The sequence below is a fragment of the Myotis brandtii genome, unplaced genomic scaffold, assembly GCF_000412655.1.
Source record: "Myotis brandtii unplaced genomic scaffold, ASM41265v1 scaffold187, whole genome shotgun sequence".
Taxonomy (NCBI): domain Eukaryota; kingdom Metazoa; phylum Chordata; class Mammalia; order Chiroptera; family Vespertilionidae; genus Myotis; species Myotis brandtii.
The window spans coordinates 2,285,800-2,299,808 of record NW_005356944.1 but is presented as its reverse complement, the minus strand read 5'-3'; the positions used below and the strand labels follow the sequence as shown (position 1 = coordinate 2,299,808).

At 41.4% G+C, this 14,009-nt stretch overlaps 1 protein-coding gene across 5 annotated transcripts in view; it reads left to right on the top strand.

Annotated features, from left to right (window-relative positions):
- RBM4B (RNA binding motif protein 4B) overlaps positions 1–10,565 on the top strand; it is an 11,490-nt gene extending 925 nt beyond the window's left edge. The window contains exons 2-4 of one of the 5 annotated variants that reach the window (XM_005864293.2): positions 459–882; positions 6,805–7,475; positions 9,061–10,565. In XM_005864293.2, the coding sequence (XP_005864355.1) occupies positions 471–882; positions 6,805–7,466 (1,074 nt within the window). In that variant the 5' untranslated portion in view covers positions 459–470 and the 3' untranslated portion in view covers positions 7,467–7,475; positions 9,061–10,565. Of the gene's footprint in view, positions 1–458; positions 883–5,526; positions 5,630–6,804 lie in introns of those variants that run through there. The other 4 variants (XM_014538085.1, XR_001361725.1, XR_001361724.1 and 1 more) reach the window with 4 other exon arrangements.
- Positions 10,566–14,009: the final 3,444 nt, after the last annotated feature.

The following is a 14,009-nucleotide window of genomic DNA, read 5'->3' as shown; positions in this document are numbered from 1 at the left end:
GGGAGGTGTCCTGGATTGGGGCCCAAGGGGCCTTATTTTGAGAGCATCTTGAAAGGTGAAGCCTGAGGGAGGAGAGGTACACAGATTTCCCTCCAAAACCTTGCGCCCGGGGACACTCAGATATGTGCCTCTGGACCCTGCTTGAGCTCTTCTCTTTCCTGCCCCGAAAGAGTATTTTAAGACGTGAAACGGCTAAGCCTGTCACTCAAATGCTCCTCATTTCACAGAGATGATGGAGAAGGCAATGCATACTGACCCCGACCTCCAGTTTGTGTGCCCCACACAGCGCACACGGCTCCCTAAAAACAACCCTTTCTCCTCCTATTGAGAAAAAATAACGGACGCCTGTGCGAGGGTCTTGAAGGTACCAAGAACGTACGCGGAGGATCTAACCAAAGTCAACGCACTGAGGTCCACTGCACCCCTAACTTTTGGAAATTTTGTTTCTTCTCTCTCAGGCTCTCGTCAGGATGGTGAAGCTGTTCATCGGAAACCTGCCCCGGGAGGCCACAGAGCAGGAGATCCGCACACTCTTCGAGCAGTACGGGAAGGTGCTGGAATGTGACATCATTAAGAACTACGGCTTCGTGCACATAGAGGACAAGACGGCGGCAGAAGATGCCATCCGCAACCTGCACCACTACAAGCTGCACGGGGTGAACATCAATGTGGAAGCCAGCAAGAATAAGAGCAAAACCTCCACAAAGTTACATGTGGGCAACATCAGTCCCACTTGTACCAACAAAGAGCTTCGGGCCAAGTTTGAGGAGTACGGTCCAGTCATCGAGTGTGACATCGTGAAAGATTATGCCTTCGTACACATGGAGCGGGCAGAGGATGCGGTCGAGGCCATCAGGGGCCTCGACAACACAGAGTTTCAAGGTGAACTGCTCTGGGGTCTTGGTGGCAGAACTGAGTGGGGTCTAGGTCAAGACAGGCAAGAACACAGGACCATGGGGCTGGCAGGGCGGTTCCTTACATGCTATTTTAGCTGGAAATAATAGGAAGATTGTATGTCTACCATTCTTGAGATTTGCCAAATCCTTTTCAGATTGTTGACAACTACATAGAATCACAAACTCTGGGTTACTTTATCCTTCGGGCTTCACTCATTTCAATGCTGTGGGAAGTTTAATCTGCCTGGGCATGAGTACCTCATGGGAGAAGGGAGGATAAAAGTCTGGCTTTTGTTATGACCAGGAAGCCTTATGTTTGAGAGGTTAGATGTGTAGAATTTATACTCTTTACTACCATGCATGATGGGTTGTGGTAGGCAAGAGAAACAAAAACATGTGGAGGAATCCCTATGTTCTAAATTTGGGCGGTGAATCTGGATTTGGGGGGAGTGTCTTTTGAGTGCTCAAATTTGTTCAGCTCAAGCAGAGCCAGAAACCATGGACTACAGATTCTCCTCAGCTTATGTCCCAATAAACCCATTGCAAGGTGGAAATATCGTTTAGTTGAAAATACATTTAATACTATACCATAGAGCAGCGGTTCTCAACCGGTGGGTCGTGACCCCTTTGGGGGTCGAACGATCCTTTCACAGGGGTCGCCTAAATACATCCTGCATATCAGATATTTACATTACGATTCATAACAGTAGCAAAATTACAGTTATGAAGTAGCAACGAAAATAATTTTATGGTTGGGGGTCACCACAACATGAGGAACTGTATGAAAGGGTCGAGGCATTAGGAAGGTTGAGAACCACTGCCACAGAGTATCATTTGTTTGCCCTTGTGATCACATGGCTGAAGGAGCTGTGGCTGGGGCACCACTGCCCAGCATCATGAGAGTATCGTACCACATATTGATAGCCCGGGAAAAGATCAAAATTCAAAATATGGTTCCTACTGAATGTATATTGCTTTCACACCATCATAAAATCGAACCACCGTAAGTCAGGGACTGTATTCTGCCCCATCTATTATTTAATTTTAAAGGTAAACAATTCTAAAATAATTAGATTGAATGGGAATGATGGTCCTGCTTCTAAGGAGATCCAGTAAGATATTCTAGTAAATAATATGTTATACCAATCATAAAGGTACAGGAGGTCATCTGATGACTCTAGAACTGTACTGTCCACAGATAGCTATTAAATTGAAATTAAATACAATTTAAAATTCAGTTTCTCAGTTGTACTGCACACATTGCAAGCACCCAGAATGCACATGAGGTGAGTGGCTACTGTATTAGTGCAGATATGGAACACTTCCATGATCATAGAAAGTTCTGTTGGACAGCACTGTTCTACAAGGCTTTACAGCCACTTCTCAGGGTCATAAATTAACACCATTTTTTGTCTTGAGTGCCAGTAAAAGAGTTGTTAAGAAGTACTTAAGGGCCCTCTGCTAAATCTAGAAAACAGAAACGAAATGGAAGAAGAGGAAAAGTTGACCAGAAAAGGGTAAGAAAGTTTGCAAATAGAGGAGATTGCAGATAGTGCAGCAAATATCTCTGGTCACAGCCAGTGGTACCCTGGCCTTTAGCTGCTCTTTAAAGCTTAGGGCAAAAGTCCTTAGATACTTGCTATTGTTAACTAGTCGTATGACTTTGGACAAGTGTTTTATCCATCTTCCCCACTTACAAAATAGAGTTAGTAACCCCTGTGGTACCTCCTTCACAGAATAGTAGTGAGGCCAAAATGAGGTATAGGTGTGAAAGTGTTTTGACAGTGAAAACACTATGTGGTGAAAGGTGAGTGTTCACAACAATGAATGTTTCTGTTATGGTTAGAAACTTATTTAAAATATGATAGCTTTTTAAAAAAATATGTTTTTATTGATTTCAGAGAGAGGGAGAGCAAGAGAGGAATAAAAACATAAATAATGAGAGAATAATCAATTGGCTGCCTCCTGCACATCCCTACTGGGGTACGAGTCCACATCCTGGGCATGTGCCCTCATTGGGAATTGAACCGGTAACCTCTTGGTTTATGATTCGACCCTCAGCCACTGAGCTGCACCAGCTGGGCATGATAGCTATTCTTATTTTATCTTGGAAAGCTGTTGCACTTCAGACAGCTTTAAAGATATTCTTAGTATTTTCATTTGATAGGGGAGGGAATCATGAATAGTGGCAGATAAAAATGTGGGTTCTCTTTTGATGGGTAACAAGCAAAATGTAAAAAGAATGCAGTTAAAGTCAGGTATAAACTGCAGAGAGCCTGGCTGGTGTAGCTCAGTGGTTGAGCATCAACCCATGATCCATAATTCGATTCCTGGTCAGGTCATATACCCAGGTTGCAGGCTCGGTCCCCAGTGGGGGGCATGCAGGAGGTAGGGGATCGAGTCGGTGCTTGTGCCCTGACCAGGAATCGAATCGTGACCTCCTGGTTCATAGGTCAATGTTCAACCATTGAGCCACACCAGCCAGGCAATAAAAATATATTTTAAAATATGTGGTGAATCTAAAATGACCTTTGTTTAAATATGTGGTGAATCTAAGATGAGCTTTGTTTAAAAAAAAAACAACTGCAGAGAAACTTCACAGTTGAATAAAGAGATAGGGTCCAAAATATGTATATAAAAGTCATTTAATTGGGGGAAGTTGGTTTGGGAGGAATGTGTGTTTTAATAAAGCAGGTTTAATTACTTGAAGAAGTGGATATCCGACTACACACGATTCATAAGATTTTTTTACAATGTAATCACTGGAAAGAAAGATACTTTATTTGGTTTTCATGTTCTTAGCCTGACCCCTCTGGAGGAAGTACTCTGAGTTACACATAGATGTTTTTATAACCAGCTTTTTTTTTCCCCAGATGACAAGAGAAAGTTTAGCATCTATAATAGTAAAAGCATAATACGCTAATTAGACCAGACTTCCTTCCAGACAACCTTCCGGAGGAAGCCAGGGCTGTGAGGGCTGAGGCAAGCCGCTGCGGCTGCGAGGGCCAAGCCCCTTGCACGAATTTCGTGCATGGGGCCTCTAGTTGGATAGTAAGTTGCAGTTTTACAGAAAATACAATCCAGATACCAATTTATCACATTTTTTGATAAATCCTTTGCAGGCATTTAATGAAGGTAGCGTCTTAAGAATACCACTTTAGGCATCTATTGAAACTTCATATGTTAATGACTGCCATTTAGGCTTCTGACTTGTTTGACTTCTAAAAGGAAGCAGCAGAATCTGAGTTTACCTGGGTATTTCAGGATCTGTTTCCTCTCCACAGTAGCAGTGAACTGCACCCCTATTGAGTTAGCAAACAGCTTGCATTAGAAAACCTTAAAGCCTTCCTAAGTAACAAACAGTTCAGGCAGCTGAATTGGGAATATGTAAGAGTTCAGGTGTTTTGTGTTTTCCCCCCAATATGTAAACAAGCATTAAATTGAAGTACTATTGTGTGTCAGCTACATCCCCAGCCTCTGGATCCTGGCAATGATAGGAGTTCAGCAATTAGGACCCCAGGTTGCACACCTCAGCATTTTAATACAAAATAATTCTGTTCCAGAATTCAGAAGAAAACACTTTTATTGGGCTAGTTTTCAGAAAAATGTTGGCAGTGCATTTCAGTAATTTTTGAAGGTCTCAGGAAATCTTTGTTTTCTAAGTGTAGGGGAGTGGTAAAATTTACTTTTCTTTCAGTTTTATTTGCTCTCATTCCTTAAGATAATAGAGAAGCACAGTATTTTTCAATTATAAAAACTTTAGGGTATTTAAATTAAAAGCATAGTTACAATCTTTGGGAAGATTGTGTTGGGGGAAAAACAACAACTATCCCTTCTATTATAGATCTTTTAGTTCTAGGTAAAAAAATAAATAAGTAAAAATAACCTAAGTCCTTTTCATAGCTACTACTAGAGGTAGATTTTGCCACAGATATCTATAAACTTAGAAGTTCCAATCTTTAGAGCAGGGATAAAAACGATGTAGTAACAGAAGCATCAAGGAAAAATCATTGGTTTTTGTTTCTCAAAAAAAAAAAAAAAAAAAAAAAGCACCCAAAATGTATAAAAGTAAAGAGCAAGTTAAATTGCAATTTTTTTCTTAAAAATGTATTTCTAAGTTTCCTGGATTGGCTGCTTTTTAGATTGGTTAGTCTGACTTCACAATTGGAGCACAGTTTGTGTCTGTCACACAGATTAATGTCACCATGCATGGCTGAAAGACAAATAATTTGTAATCCTCCAGTCTCGATTATAGTGAACCCTACACCTTCTATATAAATTGGAGAAGAAAATCTGTGTGTTTTTGTTCTATGCATAGTTAGCATGTGGTCCTTAACTTCTAAGAATTGGAATAAGAATATTCAAATTGCTGAAAACAGTGGGATGGCTAAATGCTGCTTTCAGAGAATTACTGCCATTTGGTATCTGTTGACTATCAGTGACTGTATGGTGGATACTGCCTCTCTACTAGCAGTTGGAATTAAAAATCTGAGCACCTTTATTTCTGCTAAAGAAAGGTTTAAGTTGGAGGTAGCAACTGCTGGAAACTGGGGTGGTAGGAATCTTAGACATTGGGCAGAAATGAGTTTGACTAAAGTGATATTACTGCACTAACCCGCTCCCCTCTCAGGGTCAGTGCATGGCGCTGTTCTGGCTGCCGTCCTGAATCGGGCTGTTTCCAACAGGATGGTGGAGCACGAGGCCTCCTATCGCATAACTGCATCCAGAACAAGGTCTGTCAAAGAGAGAGCAACTTGCTGACCGCGGAGGGGGGAAATTTGTTCTGAGCAGCCCTTAAGAGTGATGCGAAGCCCCTGTTCCCTATGTCTGTACTGGCTGTGTTTTGGCTATAATTTGAAAAGCATTGACTTGATCTCCAAAGTCTTAGGCAGTTTGAGACTAAATACTAACCCAAATACTCCTTTTCTCAAACTGCTTTTAAAGACCTTGGATGCTTTCATCAGTAAGGGTGTCTGGGCTTGGTGGTACACAAACCCAGGGCAGAGACTTTCTTCTTCTTAGCTGTTCCTTGGTGCTGGTCATTCCCTGAATGTGGCTTGTTTGTATGGGTGCCCAGAGGACTTTAAACAAATGCTGCATTTTTCTAACAAGTAGATAATCCCCTATAAAGAATTGTAAACTACATGACAGGATGAAATGTTAATTATTCCATTACATGGGAGCACAACGTCCCTAAGAAACCAGTACTACTTCAAGATCTCATTTTGCTGTTGAGAGACCTTGGTCAAATAGAATTCTTTTCCACAGCAGGCATGCTGAAAAAAGTGGGGGTGGGGTTGAAATCTGAAGAGTTATAAAGTATATGATGAACCAGGTATGATTTGTGTAACCAACATAGCCTTTTGTGACAACTGCAATAGTGGCTGGAGGAAACAAGATGGACAGAAGTTTGCTGTGGTCTTTAAGCTGCAGTAAATGCTCAGGCCTAATGGCCCTGAATAAATCAGGGAGAGGTTGGTAAGATACTTTCCAAATCGGGCATAACTAAGGTTTTGTTGGATATTTGGTTTGGAAGAATTGGCAGGTTTTGAATTGCTAAAATCTCATAGTCCCATTTAAAATAAAATCTCACAGTCTTAGCAGTGAAAAGTGGAAACTTTCCATTTCTGTATTAGGCAGGGGGCAGTTGTGGAGACAGAAGTAGGATGAAATTTGGTCTACCTATAGTGTAAGTAGAAAGTGTTGACTGGTCTCTGAGGACCCAAATTTTCTAGTTCTTATCTATATTAAAACTTTAACTGCTTTTGGAGGGGATTGCTGAAACAGGATCTCAGGTGTGTGTGTGTGTGGATGTGTGTGTGTTTTGTGCCAACTAGTTTAGTTTCATTTTGGGGAGGATAAAGAATTCTGAGTGAGTTATAATAAATCTTATATCTATTTTCTCAAGGCAAAAGAATGCACGTGCAATTGTCTACAAGCCGCCTTCGGACTGCCCCTGGGATGGGAGACCAGAGTGGCTGCTATCGGTGTGGGAAGGAGGGGCACTGGTCTAAAGAGTGCCCAGTAGATCGTACGGGTCGCGTAGCAGACTTTACTGAGCAGTATAATGAACAATACGGAGCCGTGCGCACGCCTTACACCATGGGCTATGGGGAATCCATGTATTACAACGATGCATATGGAGCACTCGACTACTATAAGCGTTACCGGGTTCGCTCTTATGAGGCAGTGGCAGCAGCAGCAGCAGCTTCTGCATACAACTACGCAGAACAGACCATGTCCCATCTGCCTCAAGTCCAGAACACAGCTGTGACCAGTCACCTCAACTCTTCTGTTGATCCGTACGACAGACACCTGTTGCCGAACTCAGGTGCTGCTGCCTCCTCAGCTATGGCTGCTGCTGCTGCCACCACTTCCTCCTATTATGGAAGGGACAGGAGCCCCATTCGTCGTGCTGCAGCTGTGCTCCCCACAGTTGGAGAGGGCTACGGTTATGGGCCAGACAGTGAGCTGTCTCAGGCTTCAGCAGCTGCACGGAATTCTCTGTATGACATGGCCCGGTATGAACGGGAGCAGTATGTGGACCGAGCGCGGTATTCAGCCTTTTAAAAACTGGAGGTGAGAGTGGGGTAGGTGTGGTTAAAAGATCCCATTTAGTTCCCTTGAAAGAGACCCATGCTGTAGGGGGGAAGCTAAAGCCACCTGTTTGCTGTCAGGACATTAGTATCCAAAAAGTATAAATTACTTGTTAGAGAGAAGAAACTGAGTTTGTTAGTGAGAATACTGTTATTTAAGTAAGTGTAAGCTAATCTGGGTTACAGAAACATAGTTAAGAGAGCTAACATTTGTTAAGTGCCCTGTGTATATATCATATCATTTCACCTACACAATAAGCCTTTAAGATATGTTCTGTTATACGGAGAAGGGAGCTAAGCCTCAGGCTAAGTACTTTGCCTGAAGTCATCTGGTAACTGAGAAATAGAGCCAGAATTCAAACTCAGGCCTGGCTGATTCCTAAACCCATTATCTTTCCACTAAAGTCACTGTGGTATAAGCTGAAGAGTACAGGTTCAGGAGTTAATAATGTCACAGTGAGAATTTTAACTACACCTTTATAGACTTCCAATTGGCTAATAAAAATACTACTTGGGTTATTAACCTTTATCAGAGGAACCTCTTCTAATATATAGCTATAAGCCAAATAAAGTTTATAAAATTTTAGGTGTTTAGTTATAAGACACTTGCTTGAAATCAGAGTGTTTGGATGCCACTGTCCCATGAAGTCCCTTATTAGTAATCTGGAGCAGCAGTCGCCAACCTTTTGGACCTACAGACCACTGGTTGGCAACCGCTGATCTGGAGCATCTCATTGTACATGGGCACGTAAGCTGTATCTCTGCATAGTCAGTGATACTTTCATGTTCAGCCTGATGCTTCCCTTTTTTTCCAGCAAGTTTTGTTTGGTTTGGTTTGAGAGGAACATTTAAGGAACTAGATAAACAGGGTAATTTTTGATGTATATAAAATCCCACTGGTGACCCTGGGAATTTAATTTTTCCTACTTCAGAAAATGTATGCAAAGATGCTAGAAGGGCAAGAGTAATTAGATTGATAAGTCTCTTCAAGTAGAAATGGTATGACAACTTTCTATTCTGGTTTTCCTTGTACCTTGAAATTGAGAATCACTTGAATGGGAGGCCTAGTAGCAAAGTTAAACTTAGTTACCACTGAGTTTCCAGGGTTCCTAACTTATCCCTTTGGTACATGTTTTGTCATGTAGAAGAAAACAAAGCAGTAGGAACTGCCCTTTTTCATAGTGAGAAGCAAATTTGGCATGAACTTACGGCAAATGATACCCTTATGACCATGAGACCATGACAAGACTGGGATCTCCTGAGACCACTGGGCAGTACTGTGTTCATGTGCATGAAGTTGATAACCTTACAACTTGTGTAGTTTGCCATTACTTTTTACTTTTAATACAGCTGAATCTGCCATGAAATGGGATATGCCTCTAAAATAAGGTGGTATTATCTGTCAGATAACTTCTTTCTCTTGAATGTTTCAAAGTTAAATATTAAGTTAGTATATGTGATCTTTAAAGGATATTGCCTAGTTATTTTAAAGTGAATTTTGAGTTCAAGCAGTGGTTGTTCAACTAACCTCTTTTTAACGATGACTTTTAAAGAAACTTACCTTCCAGGTGTGAACCTCAAATGGACTGAATAACCCTGAGTTGGTTGCAGTCCCAGGAGCCTGATGGTAATGAGGCTGCCAGGATGAAATACTCCAGAACTGTTGGGGATCCAATTTCGGGTCTCACTCTAGCAGAACTGATTCAACAACGTCACAGCTTTTGAAGTCCATTGGCACAGATCAAGACCAAGATTTGGCCCTTTGTCTGTAATAAGTAGAGGAGCTTGGTGTGAGTTAACGTTTTTTTCCCCCAGCCATTGGTGTCTGGAGCTTCCATCATCAATGGAAGAATTAGAGAATTTTAGGATTTCTTCTTTTGATTTGATAAGGGAGATGTGGTCAATTAGGGGAACTACTAGAATTATGGTTCTAAATCTATGACTGACCTGTAGGTAATGTTGGAGGGTAAATAAACACTCCTTGATACCCTTTGTGATTGTTCCTTTTGAAAACTTAACTGTGAAAGATTAAGATGAAACAAATTTAGAATAAATAGAGCAGTTGGCCATATTTGAGATCTTAGCATCTTCTGCTTTTCCTGGACCCAAAAATTAAATTACAGTCTTTGATAATGTCTGTATGCCCTTTGGTATAGTGAGAATAGCCGTGTATTACAGAAGTTGTCTTGCCTAAAAAATGGGTAAGAACATGAGAAATATGTATTTATCATCAACACAGCAGTCTTCAAGGTAGATTGCTTCTAGTTCTATTATAGCTATAAGTAGATTCCTATATATAGTCATAAGAGTCCTGGGTAATTACATGGGGTAGATTTGATCCAGTCTGACTTGGTTTTGTTTTGTTCTTTGTTCTTTTCCCCCTGGAATACAGGACAGGACCAGGGCCCTTGTACTCGGAGCCAGGCTGCTCTCCAGGCATTGTATAAGCCTCTTGTGTTGTGCTCTCTTTCAGGTAGGATAATTGTGGACTGAACCCTCGGGCTGCGGTCATATATGAGAACTTGCTTCACGCGGTCCCCTTTGCCGGGATGTTTCCATTGCTTCATGTTTCAGTAAACAAAGGAGTTTGTGACCAACTATGTTTTCCTTCTTAATTTAATTCTTCTAAGTTGACTTTTCTTTCCTCCTAATATGAGGGTCTGTAGCCTTTCATTCTATTCCTTATATTCTCAGCCTTTGAGCAGCACTAGGTAAGGATTATGCTGGCATCCCCTTTTTCCAATACAGTGGAACCCCTCTTATCTTGGTTTCCATAGGAGTTGAATCCTTCCTCCTGTCTACCTGAAACATCTCCTTAGCCTTTAAAATGACCATTTAGTGGCAAGCAACCTTTTCCTCTTCTGTTAGCTCTGGATTTAACATTGAAGCTAATCCTCTGAAATTGCTAGGACCACTGGGGTGGGGTTGGGGGGTGTTTTGTTTGTTGTTTTGTTTTTTTTTTATGTCTGACGTGATCGTGGTACAGCATTTGCTGAAATTTAGCCTTGTTTTGCTCCACTCCTCCCATTTTTTAAAAATATTTTGACAAATAAACGTTTCTAACACTTAAGTATCTTTTTGTGTTTGTGTGAATGTTATTTACAACAATTATCTTCTGATTCTTTCTCAGTTGTGCTCAAACTACAAAATTCAAATGAATTCAAATTTAGATTGTAGAAGTATTTAGTGAAGTATTGTAGCCTCAGCAGAGGATGGAGAGAAGTTAGCTAACTAGCATTTTTAGACATTGTTAAATATGCTCCTTCTCTCTAAAAACCAGAGCTACACTTTCCACAAACCCAGGTCAGTAGTAACAGAAGTAAGCCGCACAGGGAGAACCCTGCATTGGGAAAAGGATGAGCCAGAGTATGACCAAGGACCTTTCAGGTTGATTTCATTTGACTTCAGAGTGTATGTTTGTTTAAATTCACTTACAAACTATTTTAAGAGTTCTCTTCCCATGGTGTTAATATTCTGCTAGGATTAAACTTTAGCTAAAATGAGTAAGATAGTTGTGATAGGTCAAAAGAAGAGAAACGTCCTAATATTTTGAGCAGAAAAACGAGGATATTGACTGACAGTGACAACATTCTGCAATGAAATGTGTCCTCTAGATCTTTTTACAAAAAGATTTATAGACTTTTTTATTACCATTACTTAGATCCCCATAAATAAACTTAATGACAGATTCAACCCTACTTAAGCTTTATTGTATCCTATATGGATGTTGACATGTAAATTCTGTCTGCCCTGCCCTGGCTGCTGTGGCTTAGTTGGTTGGGCACCTTCCTATGCACCAAAAGATTGTTGGTTCAATTCCTGATCAGGACATAAGCATGGGTAATGGGCTGGTTCCCCAGGTGGGAACATGCAGGAGGCAACCAATTAACGTTCCACTCTGGCATCAATGTTTCTCATTACCTGTGATTATAATTATATAGCATTTCCCCCACATATTTTATCCTTACACTTAAAATAATCCTGACATAGGTGAAACAAAATTTTCCCCTGCTTTTTGGGGGTAGGATACAACAATCTAGAGAGGTTAACGAGGCCTGTCAGTGCATATACTCCAATTAGTAGTGAAGTACACAAAGAATTAAGCAAAGATACTGGAATTTCCTTGTGATTGACCTGCAACATACCCTGCAAAGCAAATAAATATATACAGGTTTGCTGGCCTCACCAAAATCTCCGGTTCTCCTGTGCTAACTTAACAGTGGATTCTGCAAAAACAGTGCTACATCAACACTGTCCAGTAAGACATTGGGTAATGTTGGAAGTGTTTTATATCTGTGAGGTCCAATTTGTAGATACCAATTTGTAGTATTTAAAATGTGGCTTGAGAAACTGAGCTTTAAACTTTTTTGACAATTAGCCACATGTGGTATTGAGGACTTAAAATGTGGCTAATGAAGCTGAGAAGTTGATAATGTCTTACAATTTTTAAATCTTACAATTAACCGAATGTGGCTAGTGGCTACTGTATTGGACAGCAGTTTAGATCAGCAGTCACCAACCGGTGGTCCTCGGACCACTGGTTGTCCATGAGGTCTGAAAGGTTGGTGACCGCTGGTTTAGATGGTAGAATAGGTTCCTTATATGAGGAAAATAGCCTTGATGAATCATAAATTCTTTTTCCCTTAGAAAATCCTTTCATTCCTAGAATTGGTAACACTGGGAAAAGGGTTAGCTTTTATCCAATGTAAGACTGCTGAGTAGGAACAAATGTGTTAATTTCTAAACCTCAGTTCTTACATGAAAAATTGCATGTTGTGGGTACATTGACCATTTCAGAGTCCACTGAGGCCCCTCACACTAAAAGCTCCTGAATTAATTTGAATTCCTACTATGAGCCAGGATTTGGGTGGTGAACAAGACATGTGGTTCCTAGTAGAAAAGCAAACCCTAATTACATCTGATAAATGCTAGGTAAGGACAAGGACAGGGTACTGTGAAAACAATAGTGACTATCTGTGCAGGGAGATGGAGGAGAGCTATCATCAACAGATCCCATCTCCCCCTCTTTCCATTTCTTGCCCAGCTGTGGGACCTAGAGACAAACATGCTCGAGCTCTGCATTTAGGATCACCAAATCTCTAAGCTAAGAGCCCTGCTAGGTTATTAAACAGTTCCACCACCTGACTGCTGAAGACTACAGGATGGGGCAAGACTCCAGCCCTAACAGCAGCCACCCACAAATCCTACCCCACGACCTGGTCCTATGCTGGCAGTGTTTCTGGAATGACTATTGACAGTGTACTAAGCCTGAATGGATAAGGCAGAGGATAATATATTACCAAGAAGAGCACACCGTTCAATGGCAGCTTCCATATATACATCATCAAATGCCTGTTTTGTGTTGGGCACTGGAGCAATTAATTTTCTGACCCCTAAGGAAAGTATATCCTATATAAAAGGCTAATATGCAAATTGACCAAATGGCAGAACGATCGGTTGCTATGACACTTCACTGACCACCAGGGGGCAGAAGCTCAATGCAAGAGCTGCCCCCTGGTGGTCAGTGTGCTGCCCCTGTGGGAGTGCCACTCAGCCAGAAGCCAGGCTCACGGCTAGCGAGCACAGCAGTGGTGGCAGGAGCCTCTCCTGCCTCCACAGCAGCACTAAGGATGTCTGCCTGCTGGCTTAGGCCCGCTGCTCCCCTATGGTGGGGAGCGGGCCTAAGCCATCAGTCGGACATCCCCCAAGGGGTCCTGGACTGTGAGAGGGCACAGGCCAGGCTGAGGGATGTCGTGCACTGGGCCTCTAGTTAGCTAATAAAAAAGCAAAAAAATAAAATTGAGAAAACTACTACAAAGCAGACAAACTGGGTGTAGTGGTGGGGGAAATGGAAAAGAGCATCTTCTTACAGATTATCAGAAAGGGCCCTCTGATGCTTGATCCTGAAGCTAAGAAGGATAAATTAGCCCTAAAGTGATCTAGTAGAAGGTTCTCCCAGGTTGAAAGGCAGGAGTTTTAGAATCTGAAAGGAGGGTCAGTATGGTTAGAACTGGTTAAGGACCTGATATGACACAAGTGTGGGGTAGAGGCCACATTATGAACAAGATAGGGTATTGGCTTTTTATTTTAAGTACAATAGGGTATTACTGAAAGGTTCTAAGTTATGGAGTGGACTATCTGATTTACAGTTAATATCATCTCAACAACTGGAGATTAAATTGAAGAGAGGGAAAAAAGGAAGAAGGAAATGAGATGCCAAGAGGCAGTCACTGTAGTAGTCCTACAGGATGACTGTATGGTCTTGACTATTTTGTGGCAAAGACATGAACAGAAGTGGCAACATTTGATACATGCTAAAGAATGGTTGAGGGGGAATGAGAAACAAGGAAGAATCAAGGATAACTACAGGGAAGCACCTACATAGATGGTAATACCATTTAAACAAATGGAGAAATTATTTTGGAGTGGGGAGAGATTCAGGAGTTTTATTTCAGACAACAGGTTTGAGATATATTAAGACAACCCAGGAAAATCTCAAGTATGGCAGATCCTCATT